Genomic DNA, 21,096 nt, shown 5'->3' with positions numbered 1-21,096 from the left:
ACTTATTTTGACCCATGAAAACTTGTAGTTATGAAAATCTTAGATATTTGTTATTCAAACAACGGAATTGCCTTAATCTAATCTATGATACATGTATAAGTGTTTGTTACATTACAATTATTGGTGGTGCACTTTCAAGAAAAAACTACCATATGTTTCCTCCTCCATTTGAAGACCCTAATTGTGGTTTTGATAAGGACATAATTTGTGGTTTTATTTACTACATAGAATTTAAATAATTTTTTACTCTCATCAACCGTGACTTTATAAAACAGGTAAAAATATGAAACTTGGCAAGGTTTAAAATTTTAGTACTAACAAAACCCTTTGGGTTTAATATGAACTCATCTACTTTAGGATGCGTGAACGGTAATTATGACACCTAAAAGTTCCTCAAAAGTTTCCACTAAACATTTAATACATGAGTTTGTCGAATAAAAATCGACACACGAACAGATAAAGGTACTCAATTGTAATATTTTTGCACCTTTATTTCAGAAGTACAGCTCTATTAGAATCAACGTGCATACATATTATTGTTCAAATTTTCTCTTGATGGTACCTTATCATATTTCACTGGTTCCCAAATGAAAAATAATTCCTTTTTTGATAAAGATTCTAATGTTGTTCATTCTTTATAGTTTGATGAAGGATGGCTAATTTGTTACTAACTATATAACATTAACTATACATCTTTTTAACTCCAAGAGATATAAATGATGGTCTTTATTTTATTTTTTTTTGACACATTTAATGTTTCTTTATGATCATAATGACGAGGAAATCTAATCAATCATTATTTATAATTCAAAGAGGTTACAAATCTTACATCCGTGGGATGTCTTTCGCTGGGATGAGATTGGGATGGTTGGATGCAACGTTTGTCTCTCAAAATGTTATCCGGCCGTCCAAGCTCAAAAGCCCATTCTGTTTTGTATTATAGACTAGGGAATCACCCGTGCTGTAACGGCACGGGCTATTTCACAATGTTTTAGGCTGGGCTGATGGGTGAAGTTATAGGTTTAATACATTTTTTTTTGTTCATGTGGTACATGCCCAAGTTGTCGTTAAGCTTTTTTCTTAAGCTTCACTTTGTCATAACTTTTGTCCAGTAATAATGAAAATGTTTTACATAGTCTCGAAACTAATATAAAACTGTGTCATCACCAACTCTTCATCTTTTTAACTTCTCTTTCTTTTTATCTGAACCTGTTGACATTTCCTTGGAGTTTACACTCATATTCCGACTAAGATTTCACTCACTTGAATGTACTCGTACTATGCTAATAAAAAATTCGATTTATTATTTGTTGAATTTGTCTGCGTTCGTTTAGTATGTTCTATATCATCCTTTGACAACAATGCAGACGAATTATATCATTATATTTACCACTATTTATCGAACTATGCTTCATAATATCTATAAATAAGCTACGCAGTTATGAAGCTTAGATGGACATAGGTAATACATATCATGTTAGACGGATACATGAGGAATTACTGGATATCATCAACTCCTACTGCATACTGGGATCGACAGATAAATCTTAATCTCTGTGCTAAAAATGTTACATGCCTCCAGAATGATAACTAACCCAGTTGATGGAATCACTTGAGTATACATCGATCCTGTTGGCAGCGATACTTGTAAAATAAGCTGTGGTTTTTGGTGAGCAACCTCTTTCCTTGGTAGACAATGAAGTTCACCTCTACCGATCTCTTAGTAACTTGAGCTGCGACTGATTTGGGATACCATAGAGTGTTTCTATGTATTGAGGAAGGAGAAGCTAGACCAAAAAAAAAAAAAAATTGTTTCAGTTTATACGAAAATCTAATCAGTCATAACCAAAAATAGAAAACTTCTAAAATAATTCACGGTGCTCTAAAGAGCTTAACTATAACAAAGACGAAGCCAAAATTAGAATATGTAATGTTGAGATCTACCGAAAAGTGATAGGAGCAAGGGAGACTTCGGAAAATAAAATGATGTAAAAAAGAAAAATAGAATCAAAACAACAATGGTTGTATCGTGATTGATAGAAAATAACAAAGGAAGTTGGTAATGGAGACTTACCACCTGAATGGTCTGACAATTTTAGCGTAGAATCCAAATACTGTAACCCCCAGAAGTTGTACTCTTGTTTCTTGTAACCCCCTAGAAGTTCATCCTCTTCCGACAGTAATAACAATAATTAATCTAAATACTGAAACATTGTAATGCACATAAAAAAAAAGTGAATACACATAGGTTGATACTCTTTCTGGTGTTACAGTATACACAGAGATCAAATTAAGGAAATCCCGTATCCAAATAAGCTGAAAATTTTGTTGTGCAACAGGATCTACATTACTCATGACGCCATGGCCACTCTTAACTAAAAAAAATGAATATAAGAAAGTTTTAACCTTTAAAGAATTCCATCAGGTTCCACGCCGACTTAAAAGGATTCTAAGGGAAATAGAACCATAACCATAAATTATTGACCAAAATATGAAGCCTTAAATGCATGTAGCATGCTAGTTAGAACAAAAGATCTTTAGCTAATCTGTGATAGCATTTATTAAGCCTGCTTCTTCATTTCTTGGTAACTATGAAATATCAGGTCTCCTTCATTAGTTAGCAAATCTAATTTCTATCTTGATATGCCATGTCTAGTTGAAGGAAATTTGACTACATATCAGAGATTTATAAACTTAATAACTTTAAAGGCGAAAACATGGAAATCTTACCATATATCCCATAGATATATAAACCTAATAATTTTAAAGGCGAAAACATGAAACGAAATTTTTGTGAGTTCCCGTAAACAATGAAAACCATGAAAAGAAAAAGAAATAAAAGGCTTTGTTTCCTCTTAAGTTTCCTTGCGGTATTGGATGCTCGTCTATTAAACACTCAACTTCTTGATGCACCTTAAATTCCAAAAATGTATATGTGTGTGTGCGAGAACCATAGGCGGTATCTAAAAAGGGAAGAATAATTTGCTAAACAAAAGCAAAATAGGCATAATGGATGTTGTAGTTCTTAAACAAAAGTTTGACAGGTGATGAATAAATAATAGGAAATAAAGAATAGGCATATACAACCAATCCGAATACATGGGTACCTTCAATTCCTTTGACAACTGTGTTAGCTTATGCGTGCCTTTCCATTATCTGAAGTGGCTCCAATAGATGGGTACATTTTAGAAATATCAAACGGAAATACACCTTGACCTCGTGTTTATACGGGGAAAGAACAATTGAAGCAATCTGCATACCACAATGGGATTAAAGAGAAGAAAATTTACCACATATCAATTACCATAAACACCTTGATTGAAGTAGACCAACTGACATAATAAGAAAGCAGCAAACTACAAATTACAGGTAAGAACATGATCAGACACTCAAGAAGACATATTTACTTTTACCTACACATTGTTCAAAAAAAGAAAAGAAGAAAAGAATTGCGGTATTCTTTGAGCTAAATGACTTCGAAAGACACTCATTGAAGAACATGTCTTGCAAATTTACAGAAACAGGGGGTGGTCAATACCTGCTCATCAACAATAACCGTATCGACGCTGGTAACGTCATTGGCGGACATAAAATCCAATTCTTCCCGTTTCCTGGCAACACGAACAGTAACGCCACTTGATTTTCCTTCGTCAAGTGATCGTAAACTCTTCAACTTGTCCTGGGCAGCTGAAGATGGTACCTGCTGTGGTGTGATATTGATTTGAGATGCCATTTAGTCTGTTCTTTAGACCTAAATGAAAAGTGGAAAAGAGATTCATCAGACACACTAATTCATACAAAGAAAAGATCCACTCCAGTGAGAACATCAAAAACAGTTAGGATAATGAACACCATGTAAGTTGTGTTTTTTTTTTTAAAAAAAAGTGTGTATAATCAGTGTACAAAATCAGAGTGTCAATTCAATTGTTTTTCTATGATGATGTATGGTACAAAAATTATCAACCAAACCTAACCAACTGAAGCCAAAATGTCACCAACAGTGGTGTTTTCTAATTTCTAGCCATAGAAATTCAAACTGAAGCATATCATCAGATACCTTTTCTTATCTCATGTACCTAAACCCCTTAAAGTATAGACAAAGTTATCCTAACCCATTATTATGGGTTGTAATTCACCCCATTCCGATCTGCACAATCAGAGTGTAAAATCATGGGAATAAGAACAGTTGATCATATGCGGGGTATTGGAAAATGAATCAATCAGATAATCAATATTGAGATCGGTACTAAACAATAATAAAATTAGGGATTTTCACCGCGGACCTAATTAACGATTTTAAAACAAAACCGAAAAATTAAAATCAGGAATGGGAAACCAATAACCACAACACAACCTCTCACAGGATTGCATACGAAAATTCAAGCAATTTAGCATGAACGAAACAAAAAAAAAAAGGAAAATTGAATTAGGGAAATAATACTCACATTTTCGACTGGAATTGATGTTCATTGCGATTCGGATTAGCCATTTTATAGACCTGATCCAATGCAAGGATGAGCGATTTTTTATTTATTTTGAGATGCATCGTTACGGAATCAGGATGTTGAAGCGAAAAGATCACAACAACATGAAGAGAGGTGAATCGGAACCCAAGAAAGCACTCTGGTGTGCGTTACTTACAATGAAGGATGTTTTTTATGATCCGCTTTTAATTCATGGAATGAAAACATCTCTCGTGGGATTGAGCATAGAGCAACCATTGGATCAACCGATCTAATACGTTATTCTAGGAAAGGAGGGCAGATCTCAGCTAGTAGTTAAAATTTCCTATGTATCTTGGCCGCTGGGTGACACACCGAACCCTCCTGTTGTATAAGCATTGATGATATAAATTTCCCATCTTAAATCTTATTTTGGATGACTTAATTTACATTGAGGACAATGTAAAGTTTTAGTGTGGAGGAATGTTTTCGCATATAGAGTTTTTAGTCTTGCTAGTTTTTCCCTTTTGGTTACAAAAAAAAAATAAAAAATAAATAAATATTGCTTTATACACTCCGAAACCTAGAAACATGTGCCTTTAAGATGAAACTATCAATCTAAATGGATGGATCCATCTTGGCTGCAGGAGTTGAGGAACCCATTAACTAAAATGACAGAATTATTCAATTATTATAAATAATATGATAGTTGTTACCATATCTCGGAATGTCACCATATCTCCTTCTATTTTTACTTTTCCATATTTTTCTATTGTTTATCTAAGTGATTTGGTGGGTCACTAACATCGAATTGTTATTACTGTTAGGATGAAATAGAATGATTGAGTTACTAAAAAAAAAAAAAACTGACCAATCAGACCAACCGGAATAAAAATATGACACTTGGATAGCAATATGTGTGTGTTCTCCCTGTCTCCGTCGCCTAAACAAGCATGGAACGCAGGATCCATGGGAACTATCATGTAATCTGCTGACAAGAAGCATGCGCTTGGATCCAAAAGATCTAATCATGTTGTCAACTAAAAAGAATTTTTTTTTTGTTATTATGGTTCAATAAAATCGACTCCTGGTTCCCTTGTATATGCCAGTTGAGTTGATCTAGAATTAAGATTGTCAATTGCTGGTTCCCTTGTATATTCCAGCTGTGTTGATATTAGAATTCAGACTAGTATCTCAATCCAATAGGATTCACAGGTTCATCTTGGAGGTGACCTTCAGACAGATATGGGAAAAACCATTCACTTAGTCAACATTCACAAACATCTATTTCTATATCCATCTTCTTAATCTATTCATGTGTGATTGTGCTTAGTCAGATTCCGAGTATTGTGGTTTGTTCAATTTTCTGAGTAGAGCCTAATTTACATATATATATATATATATATTAATTTGGATTCGCATCAGGGTACCTCCTCCAATAGCTATTTTGGATTCGTTCATAGATTTGTCATAGGTAGATGGAGTTGGAAATATAGATTTTTGTAGGTATACCTCTAATAAGCCTTCACGAGCCTATAACTCGTCCACTAGGGACACCTAGGGGTTCAAAGGCCTGTTATTCATGCTAAGAGTAGCCGTATCCTCGGCGACACGGAATTGTATGTATGTTTTTAAAATTATTTTATTTGATTTGCTTGAGGACTAGCAAAGTCTAAGTGTGGGGGAATTTGATAGGTATCTAAAACACCTAATTTTGTATCTAGTATCTATGCTTTCTTTTCTACTTTTTTTGTAAATTATGTATCTTATGTTTGCTTTTGAGCTTATTAGGTGAAACAGAGTCATTATGAGCAAAAGAAGGAGATAACGTCCATTTGGAGTGAAAAGGGTTAAAAGATCAATTCACGGGCGAGTGTTACTGGGAGCAGAACTGAGCCAAGCCGAAGATAAGGGACAAACACTGAAGCTTAGTCTAGAGAAGCAAGAGGCGGAATCTTTGATGGCCCTTATGTAAGGAGTAGGTGCCTAAAGACAACCAGTTGGAGTCTAAAGAAGAATTTCTAAAACCACCCATGGGTGTTGATAGCCGTCCTATTTTTATTACCCTAAGAGCGTCCACAGTGGTACGATCATAACCAAAGATCAAAGACCAAAACAAACGATCAAATTTGAGTTTACTCTGGTGTGTGACGTTACGGGTGAAAGACTAAATTTGATCGAGCGTACACTATATATTCGCCTGGTGTGGGGCGTGGGATATACGTCCGCCTGATTGAGGAGATTCTTAAAAAAGAAAAGAAAGGGCGGAGGTATAAAGCCCGCCCCACAAAAAATTTTTTGGAAAACAAAGAATGGGGCGGGGGTATAATGCCCGCCCCATACAAAATTAAAAATAAAATAAAAAATGGGGCGTAGACTTTACGTACGCCCCATGTGAAGCGTAGACTTTACGTACGCCTGGTGTGGTGCGGGGACTTTACGTACGCCTGGTGTGGGACGTAGATTATATAACCGCCTGGTGGTGGGGCGTGAACTATACGACCGCTCGACTATATCTGGGTTTGGTCTTGATCGCCGACCAAATTTGGTCTGGGTTTTACTCTTTAATCAAATTTTGATCGATGGTCCGTCCCACTACGCCAGTCCACTCGACTAGAAATTTGCTCTTAGTCGTCCACTGCAGTTGCTCTAAAACAACTCAAAGAGAAGACAGGTTTTCTTTTCTCCTCTTTCACGCTGTTCATCCCACATTCCATCTGTGGCTGTTGCTGTTGAGAAATGATGTAGGAGATGGAAGTATTGGTGGAAGAGATCGATGGGTATCAAAGAAAGAATCAAGATGTTGCTATATTTGTGAAGATTACAGGGAAGAACATATTCATGTACTTGATTTGGCGTTGAACAATGGTGAATTGTTGTTGTTGATATGAAGATGAAGATTCAGAAGCTAATTGAGACTCTAAATGTGAAGAATTTGGGATGAATTAGAGACGGGTTCGAGTCTAATTTCAAGACGGAGGTGAAATTGTATGTGGTGGTGGTTCTAATGGCTGAGAAATTACAGGGAAAGAACAAGGAAATTGTGGTTTCTGTTCAGAGAAGATGAAGAGCTGAAACAAGGGTTAATTGATGATGTGTTGATTGATTCATGGTTGCAGTCTGTGAGAAGATGGATTTAGATGAGTTGAAGCAAGAACTTGTGGAGTTGCTGAGATGGGCAGTAATGCAAGATCTAGGTTAGATGTTAGTTGAGATGAGAATGGTGGTTTGAAGCAGTTTCAGATGCCAATGGAGACAGTTGTGGTGCTCAAGTTTGTGGAGATTTGATTGTTTAGCTGCTGCTATTGATCTGAGAGTGTGAGCAGGAAATTGCAGGGAAATGGCATTTGCAGGCGCAGTTCAAGGAGCTTACAGATGATGGAGGAAGAATTGATGAAGCGGAGAAGACAGAAATGAAGAGAGAATCAAAGAAGAAATTGGGGGTTTGATTGGAGATTAATCAGGTCTGTAAACAATGGGTTTGTGTTGTATTTGAAGAATACACAGAACAAGAGAAGATTGAGCTGTTGGTGCTGCAATGAGATTGAGGCAGTGATGCTGTGGGCTAAGCTGCAATGAAGGGGAATGTGCTGGTTGCAGTGGCAATCGAACTGATGTTGAGGTTGGTGCTGGTAATGATACAGCTAACCTGAATTGCAGAGTTGGTTGTGCAGCTGTAATGGGTACAGAAGTGGCAGGTTTGTGAAGTGGTTTTGATGGCAGGTGAATGAGTTGAAGCACCAGCTGAGACAGGAAAAGATGCAGATTTGGAGTTGGTTGTGGAACTGAAGCTTAAATGGAAGAATGAGCTGGTATGATGCAGTGATGTTGAATGAATAAGGAACCACAGATTGAAGAGTGTTGTTGCTTCCATAATGGAGAGGATACAACTGAGCATGGAGCTGAGATGCTGCCGGTGATAGTTGTTGTTGCTTATAATGGGTTATTGAAATATGTTGTTGTGGTTAGATGGAGAAATTCAGAGCTGCATCTAATGGGTTTAGGTTGAACTAGAACTGATAGCAAATAGTTGTGGCAGAGTCCAAAAGGAATTGAAGCTGTTGCTCATTACAGGACATAGAAAATGGATCTGGTGGATGTTTACAAAGGGTTTTGAGAAGCAGCAGATTAATTGAAGCAGGTGTTTAGCAGTGGGGTTAGCTATTTGCAGTTGCAGGTGCAAGCAGAGAATGAATGAAGGGTATGAACGTGTATTGGTTCATGACTGAGATGGATTCGAATGGTCCGGGAAAGTAGATGGAGTACATCAAGTTGCAGCTGAAATAATAATGTTGGTGTCGGAAGCTGACGGAGTTAATGAACTGAATTGTGTTGTGGTGGAGCTCGCTGCAAGGAATCCGATGGCTGAGTTAGAAGATAATGAAGATGTTGATGCTGTGAACATGGTACTGCAGATGTTTGTGTTGTTGCAGGAGTGGACGATGAAGCTGAAGATGGTCGACTTTGAATGGATTTGTTTATGGAAGAACAAGGGAGTTCTCTGAATAAAAAGGCAGTGCAGGGAAGACTCGCCTTTGATGAATTAAGAAGGTTGTATGATTGATTAAATGTGGTGTGTGTTGAGTGATTGCAAGAACTGCAAGGGGGGATTATGTCTGTTATTGAGATGCAAGGAGCAAGTCAAGGTTATGAGGTTCGGTTTCAGTCTAGTTGCTATGATGATTGGCAGATGGAGCTGGTGCTTGTATGGAAATTGAGGCTGACGCTGAGAATGGGATGATACTGCAGTGTTGAAGCAATTGCAGGTGGTACTTCAGGTTCTAAATATGAAGTAGCAGCTGAGCTGCAGTGAAGCGGAAACAACGGGTCTGGTGGCAGTTGAAGCAGCTGAGCACAAAGAGATGGAATTATTGGTGCTGTGTGTTGACTGATTCGATGCTGCGAATGCAATGAAATGTTGCAGGCTAGGCTTAGGAGTTGCTGGTGTGTGCAACTGGTTGGCAGTGTTGGTGGTCGAAGTTGCATTTATATAACAACCAGGTACAGGGTATGATGGTTACAGTCAGGGTTTGGTGATGCTGATAATGGATCGAGATGAATAGAATTTGAAATCTCAGAAGATGGATTGATGGGTCTTGAGCTCGACTGGGTTTGGCAGTAATGCAAAGATGGAACTGTTGGTGGAGCTTCAGGTGTTGATAGTGGTTGAAGTGAATGATTATGCCCTGGTTGAAATCAAGAAACCGCAGCTATTGTTGCTGTATTGGATGTGTGTGGAATGATCGAATTGCAGAGATTACAAGGGAAGTTGGTGTTGAATATATGAATGCTTGAAGCGCTAGATGAATGCTAGGAATCAATGCAGGGAAGTAGAGGAATTGTGCCGTTTGCTGGTGAAGGTAGAAAAAATGAATTAGCTTGTCAGTTTCATAGAACTGACAAGCTAACTGATATGCTATGGGCTGAGTTAATGGGCTAACATTTGGTGGGCTGTACAGGAAAATGGTTTTGGGCGAGCTTATTTGGTCTTGACCTAAACTTGGAACTTGGAGGAACAAGAGAAAGATATAAAAGCAAGACCTCCCCTATCTCTCTTATCTTTGCCTCTATTTTTTTTTTCTAGGGTTTAAAAACATGAAACCTTTTCTCTTTCTTCTTGTTATGAACTCCTTGAGAATGAGTATTTAATTTTATTATTGGTTATGGAATAGTTGGATTTCACATATCATGATTTTGAGTTTAATGAATTAGTTTTGTCTCATAATTATCGTTCATGATTCTCTGGAAATATAGTTATATGATTGACGTATTATAACATATTTGATTGTTTGTTTTGTCAAGTTGCAAATTGGTAGAACTTGTAATCACATTTATTGCTAGTTTAGGGTTAATCATCGAGCGATAATCCTTGAACACAAGTAGTATAAATATGGTTATAGCTTGTAGTGATACATCCTTGTAATCATATGTGAATCGTGACCTTTGTTCGAATTGTTTGCGCAATGTATTTCAATTGCAATGGTTGGCCTAATTTCATGAATCTTACTGCTCCATGGGAATTGAACTTGATTAGCGCAAGGCGTTAGGTTATTCTTTTGGTAGAATTCATACTTGCATCGTTTTACATTATGTTTGATGAAATCAGGAAATTGCGGGATATTCTTTCGACTAGGTATCTTAGGGCTTTTCATAATGAGAGATTAAATATGAATTCTATTTATTAAGACAAGAACATGTTTGTGAATGAAACAAATCCTTAACCAATATCTTTATATCCTTGATTTGCGTGTTTATTTCTTTGTTTGCTTTTATTTTATTTTAGTTTACATAAATCAGAAAAATCCCCCCCTTGCTTTACATAAGAAACCGAAACATATTGACAACAAAGACCTCTCTGTGGGAACAATCCTTTCTTTCCCTTGCTTCATAGTATATTTTGAGTAGTAAGAAAGTGTAATTATTTTTGACGCAGACGACAACGATCACTAAACGTCCAATTTCTCTATTAAACTACCCATTCATTGGGATAGTTCAAAAAGTATTATTCTTTTTACAATGTTTCAATTCTTGTAAGTTCTTGCGAAAATAGTTCAGAAGATAAATCGAAGAACAAAAACCCAGAGTACCATTTATTGAGAAGCTTTATTCACGTAATAAGGAAGATATGGCTTGGAACTTCACCAACAATGGAACGTTATATAACATCTAAAGGGTATATGATGAAGATAGTCAACTGGAAGGAGGAAACTCAAGATACATTTTATGATTAGTATGTTTACCCATCAACTGGAGAAAATGGATAAGGTTAAAAAGCTCTGTAAACTCAAGATACATTCTATGATTCAGTAGAGCAATACGTACTATGTTAACAGCCTTGTTTTTCTTTATTTTTGTTTTTATTTTAATACTTATGTATAAAAATGGCAACGTATCACATGACATTCAAAAAAGGTGTACCTTAACAATTTGGGTAAACTGGACTGGTCTTTATATATGTATGACATTCAAAAAAGGTGTACTTATTTCGTGAACTTATCCCTGATTTAGCGGAGTAGTGCAAATCCACCTACTCGGGTTTGGAAAACCCTTAACAAATTATATCTTCTTTGAATCCTTAGGAAAAAAGTGGTGTTGATGTATGGATATCTAGTGAGATATGGTGCACTTGAAGTTATATATCCATAACAAATTACTAACAGAATGACTTTTAAGATGAGTGCATGTGATTTAGATTAGCATTTGAAGCCTAAAATTAAAACGAATGGATGTCTTCTTTTTTTTTTCCAAAATTTCTGTCCACTATTCTATTTTCATCAGTTGCAAAATTATGTTCAACTTCTGTTTATGGTCATATTTTTTTGATAAAATTTCAAATATATCCTTGTATATTTTATCCTCATAAATTCATTTTAAATGAAATCCAATTCAAAATACTATTAAAAAATATTCCTATAGTCAGAAAATGAATGTTTTAATATTTCAAATGTACCCTGATATCTTTTATACACATAAATTCATTTTACACGGGATTCAATTTAAAATCTTAAAGTATATTTATATAATCAGAAAATAAATATATTTATATTCTTCTTGTTTATCCTTCGTTCCTCTTGAAAGAAAGCTAATCTCAAATCTCAAAGAATAAAAAAGTAAACATGTTAATGTTTACTTTTATATCCTTATATTTATAATAGAAAAGTAAACATTTTAGTGTTTTTCTTTTATATCCTTATTTATATTTATAATAAAAAAGTAAACATGTTAATGTTTTTCTTTTATATCCTTATTTCTTTTTAAAAGAAAATTATTTTTTATTTGGGAGTGGATCCCTAAACTTAAGCATTTGACTTAATTTTTAACTTAAGTTTCTGGCCATAGATTAATCCATCTCCAGCTGTTCAAATTATAAGACCCAAAATGGTTAAAAATATGGTTTAGCTCGGCTTAAGCCAAGCCGATGAATGCATCTTTCCATAAATCTCTATGATAATATATTCGGTTACCTAAATCAAGGAACATTCTCTCCCTCTTTTGACTAGGACCTGTACTAGGTATTCTTACGAGTCCGGAACAGAGAAAGCTTTAACCTAAACATTCCCGCCCTTATAAAAACTGGTTGATACCCTAGTTTACTAACAAGAAAGTAAAGTAGGGACTACCTGCGATGGCATCACAGAGACATTAAGTGACTTATTTGTAGAGCGTGATAATTTGGGGATCCGTGTAATGTAATGAACAAATAAGTATTCTTGAATTACAAGGTACTTGGACAAAGTGGAGATCAATCAATAATCTGACAGATAAACACTCTAATTCATATAGGTCGTGTTTGGCCGCTTGGATATCCTTATCCTAGGATGGGTTATCTAGATAAAACGGTTATATCCTGTTTGTCTTCCCTCAATTCCCAACTTGGGATAAGAATAAGAAAACCCACCGTGATTTTCGTATGCTAAAAAGGTGTGATTAAGGTATTCCCTCAGATACCTGTTTTTCCAATTTCCTCGCCAAGGATAGAACTCCACAATCCCATTACCATTCCCACGAATCCATGATACCTGTATCACCATTACTAAACCCACGATAGGGTTTTTCATACCCAATTTCTTCCCTATCCTATATATACTGATGCAAAGCTATTGTTTCCACATAAATTCATCCCAGTTGATTTCTACGATTCATCCCACATAAATTCATCCCACATAAATTGGCACAAGGTATTCTCTTCTTCTCAACTAGTTTAGTTTAACAAATTCATCCCAGTTGATTTCTACGATTCAGTTTGTTACAAATCTGATTTGGTTTTTCTTACAGAGCAATTACCGATCAAATCTGCAACAGATCAATTAAATTAGTAGGTAATTTTTTACATCTGATTCAATTTCTATGATTCAATTCATCCTAGTAATTTCTATGATTCAATTTCTTATCATGCAAATCTGATTTGCAAGTTGCTATAAAATCTGATTCAATTTGTTTTTTTTTTTACAGAAGGGTTTTCATATCATATCTTCTAGGAATCAATTGCAAGTTACTGGTACCATATTCATCCTCTTTCTTTTTCTTATCATCTTTGTTGATGCATGAGTATTTATCCATCTTCTTATTATTGTGTATGTTGTCTTTTATTTTTTTCAATTGCATGTTGCTGATATCATCTTCATAGATTAATGATTTGGTTTTTCTGTTGATAGTGGTTTTTCTTCTCATTACTACATATATTTTCTTTTGTTTTTATCAATTGCATGTTGCTGGTATCATCGCAATTATAATGATTTAGGTTGTTTGTTTATAGTAGGTTGGTATGACTTAAATTTGGGAAAGATTTTTTAGTAGATTTGATTGAATCAGTAGGTAATTCATTTTTTTTATGACAAGCTTTGTTTGAGTAATTACTAGCTTCCCAAGTTCACAGGGTTAAGCTTTGTTGTGTGGCCAAGTTTCCTGAAAAGTTTGTTTAGCAATAGCTTACATATTCAGTTGATTATAGAATATGGAGAGTGATCAATCATCCAACCCCCAAACTGGAAGGACAACTTGGACTCCTCCCATGGATAGACTGTTCATAGGTATAATGGAAGACCAAGTACAGAAAGGACAACTACTCGATGGTCAATTCAGCAAATATGCTTGGACACACTTTGTTGATAATTTCAAGCAGAGTTTTGGTTCTTCTTTTACCAAGGATGTGTTGAAAAATCGTATGAAAACTTTGAAGAAGAACTATGTTGCTGTGAGTACTCTTAGAGGTCAAAGTGGATTTGGATGGGATCAGTCGCGAGAAATTGTGATTGCTGATGATGCTGTATGGGATGATTATATCAAGGTTTGTAATTTATCTTATTCTTTAAAAATTTAATGAATTTTGATTTTCGTTTTGTATTTAGAAGATATGCTAATAGGAAAATTTTATAATTCCACTTGCAGAAGCATCCTGATGTCAAATGCTGGAGGACAAAGACCCTTGCTCACTTTGATGAGTTAGCTATTATATTTGGGGATAATAGGGCCAATGGAAGGTATAGCCGTTGTAGGAATGACAATACTGTGCAAGATCATGATGACCATGATAATGAAAATTTAGATAACACGCAATCTCCAGATACCCCTCAAGAACAGAATGAGAATGGATATAAATATAAGGATGAGGACTTGCGTACATCTGACACTCAAAAAAGGGCTCGAGCTTCAACAGGTCTGAATTCACGTCCTTTTAGAAAGACCAAAAAGAGTACAGGAGAAGGAATGGTAGATGCAATTCAGGTAATGGCAGCGGCTGTGAACAATGTTGCGACTAAGAAAGAAGAAAACAAAATATCATCATCTTTAGAGGCAAGTTTAGTGTCCGCACTGGAGGATGTACCAAATTTGGATGATGATACTTTTGTGCAGGCGCTAGATTTATTGGAAGATGAAAAGAAAGCTAAGATTTTCATTGCATTGTCTGGGAACAGGAAATGACAGTGGTTGTTATCGAAGCTCAATATTCCCGCATATTATCCTTCCAGTTTTAGTGACTAGGTGTCTGATAGGGTGAAGTTTGGCCACATAGTATTCTCAGGGATTTCGAATTACTAGGTTATGTTTAAGTTTCTTTTCATTTAGTAGTTTGTGTCAGAGATTTAATTTGGTTAATGTTTAAGTTTAGTGTTGTTATGGTACTGTAATAGTAGTTTTCCTTTCATTTTTCATGAACTATGTTCCTGCTCTATGAATTAAATTGAAATGTTTTTATTTTTAAAGTTTCCATGTTGATTTTTAATCTTCTATATTCTTTCTGTTGGTAGGTACATATAAGATATCATAATATGGCGAGTTCTGACGATGAAGAAGATTTGGTAGTAGTTGTAACAGCAGCCACAACAACACTAATTGCTGTTTATTACCAATATTTTTTGGAGAAAACAATATGCCATGATTCAATTCTTAGTGGTGCAGCTCATGTAGATGAAGTCTTAAATGGTCATGATGCACGATGTCAGGATAGTTTTCGTATGGAAAAACATGTTTTCTTAAGATTATGTGATATGTTGAAAGAAAAGGAGTTACTTCGTCATAGTAATGGAGTTCGTGTTGAAGAAAAAGTAGCAATTTTTATGCTTGCTGTTGGACATAATGAACGTAACAGGATACTTCAAGAGCGTTTTCAGCATTCAGGTGAGACAATTAGTAGAAATTTTAATGCAGTCTTGGATGCTATTGTTGCATTGGCAGATGATTTTCTTGTACCAGCAGGGCCTGATACCCCCACTGAAATCTTAGAAAACCCAAGATTTTATCCATACTTCAAGGTATTGCATATCTTCAACCAAGCTTTATCACATAAACTCAATTAGTTTTTGTTGTATATATAAATATGTTTGTATCCACAGCCAACTACTTTTTACTCGTATTCTTTTCATTATAGGATTGTATAGGAGCCATTGATGGAACACAAATACCAGCAATGGTTGGTCTCGACGAACAAGTCCCTTTTTGGTGCAGAAAAGGGTTCATTTCGCAAAATGTTTTAGTAGCTTGTTCCTTTGACTTACAGTTTCAGTATGTTCTAGCTGGTTGGGAAGGCTCGGCTGCTGATTCACGCATACTAGATTCAGCTCTAACAAGATGCGATAGATTAATTGTTCCCGAAGGTATAACGTGCTATCATATATTTTTCATTCTACTTCCAAATACTATTGCCAACCCATGTTTCTAGCTTTGACATCTTTTTAACGGGAAGCTCAGGTAGACAACTACTTTTTAATTAGATAGATAGGCATGCTGGTCATGCTGTATTTTTCATCATTTGTTCAATTCATCATTTAATATCAAAGAAACCCTCCAGTTGAATTATGTGTTTGGAATTCCTAGAGCATGATATTTAATCTCATCTGTGAGCATGACATTTTAATGATTATTGGGAACTATTTGTCTGTTTTTTTACACTCCCCATGTCTCAGTTCAGTGGTCTTCCGAGACCCACTTAATCTCATCTGTGAATCCATTTCATTGATACTCACGGGTGGCTCTCAGTTCAGTGGTCTTCCAAATGGTAAACGAGTAAAATACGGGCAGTAACAAGGGTTTTGGTTTTGGTAGTTACTGTTGGTTTTAGCACTGCATTGCAATAGCTGCCATTCCTATTCCTACTGTTGCAGGGAAAATTGTCAATGTTTGTACTTCATTTTAGAATGGGGAAGAAGATCCTATATGCAGTAGAGTCTATAATCACATTTATGTTATATCCACGGAGAGCTTGATTGATAACTTAGCCTTTTTTTGTTTGTACAAGTAAATTTTATCTCGGTGATGCAGGATTCGCCAATATGCCGCAGTTTATTACTCCATATCGTGGTGTCCGTTATCACTTGAAGGAATTTGGTGGAAATCGTCCAAAATGTGCAAAGGAATTATTCAATCTCCGACATGCATCGTTACGGAATGCAATTGAACGTGCTATCGGTATACTTAAAAGACGCTTCACTATTTTGCAACTGCAGCCTCAATATCCATTCGAATCACAAGTGAAAATTGTACTTGCATGTTGCATCCTTCATAACCACATCCGCAGAGAGTGCATTAATGACTTGATTTTCGATGATGAGAACTTACAAAACCTACTAGAAACCGATACAAGAATGCAACAAGACAGTGAATGCCCTACACTTGGGAGAAATAGACAACGAGAAGTAGCTTCAGAACTTCGAACTTCAATCGCAGATGCAATGTGGAATGATTATCAGCGTCGCTGCCGCGACTAATGTTTGCATACTGTTGAGTTAGACTTGGATACTGTTATTTTCATATTGTTGTTTAAATTGGATGAGTTAGACTTGGATACTGTTATTTGCATGTTGTTTAAATTCGAGAGCGAAACAAACATGATTCAAGTTATACTTATGATTTCTGTTGGGTGATTGAGATGCTAACCAAACAACTTCTATGTTAATCTGGGATAAGATAAAATTTGAGACAAACATAATTCAAGTTAACCAATTCCTAGTTAGATAACTGATATCTCTATTTAGGATATGTTGTTGGGTTTCCAAGCTGCCAAACGACCCATAGAGAAGAGTGTTGGAACTGAAGTCCGGAACACAGTTTACTTTATAACATTAGTTTGCCAAAGGGGCGTACAAAAGCAGTGGACAAAAAATTAAGTTAGTCTTGGTTTTCTATGCACATATATACATCGATATGTTTCTTGGTTTTCAAACACTTTAATCCTTCTTTAATTAGGGTCTTACAATCCACCTTGTCAAACTAGTTCTGTGCCCAGCTGACGACAGGAGCAAAGTTGCCTCAAGACCCATCTCAAGAGATATGTTTTTTTTTTCTTCTGCAACAACAAGTGTGAAGACACTGATCACTGATATTCATCCCACTACCCCCAAAATTAGATTAAAAAGTTTCTGCACTTCCCAAGTTCTGATCGACAGTTTTGCTAATGATATGAGTAAGGCCAACCATTTAGGAGCATTTTATTGTTGACAGACCAGTTATTAAGAGTCCTTGCTAATTGATCCTTCTCATGCAGATGAAAAAGTACCATTATTTGAAGACAAACCAGCTAAGAACTACAAGACTAACAGAAGCAGTACAAAATACACTACATGAAAATATAAAAAATTTAAATTTGGATCCATAAACAGATAAATAAATAACTCGCTAAGACAATAGATTTAGGTTCAAAAGAAGGTTACTTGTCGTCAAATTTCATAACGAACATAATTAAGTCTATAGAATTCGAAGAAGCGCATACAACCTTATTCGCAATCAATTCATTTTTTCACGAATTACCAGGTGAACAAAGCCATGAACCCGAGTCAAATCATCAAAGTTTCAGGAATCATCTTTTGTGATCTTAACCACGATAATCTTCCCGATAGTACTGCCATAGTGGGATTTCAGTGGCCTGCCATTCAAAATTAAGTGAGACTATTATCAGGATCAAAAAATGACATTGTAAGCGAAGACTCGTGGAGAAAAAATAAAACGTATAACTAATGAAATCTTACAATAAAATGAGAAAGATAATATTATGGGAAGAAAGAAATAGACGGCTTTAGCATATTTTTCTAGTAGGGAACATAAAATACTAACCAGGAGCTGGATTCTGTCTTCCCGGGAATTTTCTTTTATCATGTCCAGTCTCTTTACAGATACCACACTTTCGTTTCTTCGGAAGTGGCACTTTAATTGAGCTCATTATTCGACCAGTGTTACTGACATTACCTTTTTTTTTGGCGGCCTACCTTTGGTCTTTGATATGTGTGGATCCTGAACTTGAACTTTGTCGCTTTGTTCTTGAATATTTGAAGTTTCGTCTTGATCAACGACGTCGACAATATTCTGTTCTCTTTTACGTAATTCTTGCGCCAATTGTGTAGCAATTACTTCTATCCCTTCAAGTTCCATTTTGTACAGATCATCACATTTCGAAGCATCAGACCACACTTTTGTTGATAGTCGACATAAATGTGTGAGCCTAAGTGCTTCAGCACACCCATATTTATCCCATGTGGTAGTTTCATCCATCACTCTAAACAAATTTTCACCTTTCAACCAACGCTTTAGAATGAAATGCGATGAAATCTCATCAATCTCAAGTCTATTAAAAACTCGCAAAACATGTTTGCAAGGTAATCCCATAAACTCAAAATACTGAAAAGTACAATATGCTTCCAACGGATCCAACTTCAACTTCACAGTAAATATTGTAGGTCCTTCGTTAGCTCTAACTAAATACATTTTGAAAATCCCATCACCTTCTATCTCTTCAGACCTAAAGCATATAGAATCCACAAACTGCGCACGAAACTTATCAAAAATGTTACGAGTATAAATCGTTGCAGCATGCTTCAAAATTATATTATTCTCGTTGATAAGACGATCCTTGTGCTCCGATATATAATCTTCTGAAATTTCAGTTTCCACTATCTTAGTTAATGCCTGATCATACCTGATAACAAACTCCCTCAGATTGGTTTTTGGCGAGAAAAAATCATTAAATAAAGCATTCGCTCCTTCACTACGACTTGTTGTATTCATTCCAGCATAAAAGGTATCACGGTGGTATACAGGTATCCAATCCTCGCGTATCTCATACAAAGTTCTAAGCCAATCGTTATCTTCGAGATGAAATTCTTTGATTAAAGAGGTCCACCTTTGTTCAAAATCAACTATGTTGTATGTCCAGTGGATGCATATTTTCAAAGCACACTTGAACTTTGATTTCGAGAAATATATGTGTGAAAGCTTTTCCCCAAATTTTTTCTTTATGTGCCAAAGGCACAAACGGTGACGCGTGTTAGGAAAAACTTTTCTTACGGCTAAACACATAGCACCATCTTGATCTGTAATTATTGATTTAGGATGGCGTCCACCCATTGCCTCAATCCATTTCTCAAACAACCAAACAAAAGTAGGTTCACTCTCATCTTGCAGAAATGCAGATCCAAACTGTATCGAGCCATAGTGGTGATTAACCCCAGTAAAAGGTGTAAAAGGCATCTGATATTTGTTTGTCCTATATGTTGTGTCAAATGTAACGACGTCGCCGAAATCCTCATAAGCCATACGTGATCTTGCATCAACCCAAAAAAATTTAACTGCTCTCCCATCATCATCAACTTGTAGGGCATAAAAGAACTGAGGATATTCCCCCTGCTTTCTTTGAAAATAATCGAGAACTGATTGTGCATCCCCGTTTTCCAACTCATGCCTCCTTACTGAATGCAAATGATTATAGCAATCTCTTTTATCGAAACCTATAGTCGAACCCCCAAATACCGAAGGTACTTTTGCTATTCGAAGATTGTCTCTATTGAATGCCTCCGTCAAATCCTTTGCTGATTCTGGCATATAACGATTAGTCCGTAACCGTATCCTTTTCAGTGGACTCACAATTTTATGATTATGCACATCTAAAAATTTTGTCACTCTCTATTGGTTTATATTTTTCTTATGAAGAACTCGCATCTCTGCCTTACGCCCACACTGAATTGTACAACAACTTTTAAAGTTTTCATTTACTCCCTCAACTTTATCTTTGTTGAGTTGTCCTTCACGTGAACGCACAAAATGAGCAGATGTAACTTGGTCGGCTCCGACACGAGTTTTGTTTGTCGATCGAATTCGCACACTAAAACCACTTTGTCTTCCATATTCAGTATAATAATCATATGCTTCTTCGTAAGAGTTAAAAACCATTGAAATATATGGTGTTTTCACAACCTCAGTATTACCTTCTTTGATTGGAGTAGATATCTCGTCCAAAACTTCTCTTGCATATGGGGATTGATTAACACCCATATTTGTTGTAACACCATGATCATCTTCCCTTTGCCCATCGTTGTATGGGCTAGCCATGAAATCCATATTTCTGTATTTTCTTAGGTTTTGATAAAACTATTTTTGATGTTTCCTAGCAAAGTCGATAAGAATACTAAACCAATATATTACGTGATCCCTATTTTTAATTAACAGAATATATTTTCTGAAATATTTATGGTAAATAAGCTTTTATCGGCTTGGCTTAAGCCGCGCTAAACCCAATCTTAACCATATCAGGTCTTACATATTTAACGGCTGGAGATGTATTAATCTATGGCCAGAAACTTAAGTTAAAAATTAAGTCAAATATTTAAGTTAAGGGATCCGCTCCCTTTTTATTTAAAAGTTAAATTCCTTGTAAAGTTTATTCTTCATG

The 21,096-nt window shown here is 35.7% G+C and overlaps 3 protein-coding genes and 1 long non-coding RNA gene across 7 annotated transcripts; 2 read left to right on the top strand and 2 right to left on the bottom strand.

Moving 5' to 3' along the window:
• Positions 1-1,364: 1,364 nt before the first annotated feature.
• On the bottom strand, positions 1,365-4,627 carry LOC113299425. 4 transcript variants are annotated; one of them, XR_003334898.1, is made up of 5 exons: positions 4,446-4,627; positions 4,058-4,147; positions 3,539-3,751; positions 2,075-3,252; positions 1,365-1,787 (listed from the first exon to the last, which is right to left on the bottom strand). It is a non-coding gene; the product is annotated as an uncharacterized LOC113299425 (long non-coding RNA). The 4 variants fall into 4 exon arrangements; XR_003334897.1 differs by lacking the exon at positions 4,058-4,147 and having other exon boundaries at positions 2,075-2,204; positions 3,108-3,252; XR_003334899.1 differs by lacking the exon at positions 4,058-4,147 and having other exon boundaries at positions 2,075-2,170; positions 3,108-3,252.
• Positions 4,628-13,896: 9,269 nt separating this feature from the next.
• On the top strand, positions 13,897-14,864 carry LOC113295843 (L10-interacting MYB domain-containing protein-like). Its single transcript, XM_026544174.1, has 2 exons — positions 13,897-14,229; positions 14,331-14,864. The coding sequence occupies exons 1-2, from the start codon at positions 13,897-13,899 to the stop codon at positions 14,862-14,864; spliced, it is 867 nt and encodes a 288-aa protein (XP_026399959.1).
• Positions 14,865-16,711: 1,847 nt separating this feature from the next.
• LOC113295842 lies at positions 16,712-17,146 on the top strand. Its single transcript, XM_026544173.1, has one exon. It carries the CDS (start codon positions 16,712-16,714, stop codon positions 17,144-17,146), a length of 435 nt encoding a protein of 144 aa, XP_026399958.1.
• Positions 17,147-18,593: 1,447 nt separating this feature from the next.
• On the bottom strand, positions 18,594-20,249 carry LOC113295841 (protein FAR1-RELATED SEQUENCE 5-like). Its single transcript, XM_026544172.1, has one exon. The coding sequence runs from the start codon at positions 20,247-20,249 to the stop codon at positions 18,594-18,596; it is 1,656 nt and encodes a 551-aa protein (XP_026399957.1).
• Between the last annotated feature and the right edge of the window lie 847 nt (positions 20,250-21,096).

This window comes from Papaver somniferum, chromosome 7 (genome assembly GCF_003573695.1).
Source record: "Papaver somniferum cultivar HN1 chromosome 7, ASM357369v1, whole genome shotgun sequence".
NCBI lineage: Eukaryota > Viridiplantae > Streptophyta > Magnoliopsida > Ranunculales > Papaveraceae > Papaver > Papaver somniferum.
The sequence above is the reverse complement of the archived record's forward strand: the minus strand, read 5'-3'. Positions and strand labels throughout refer to the sequence as shown.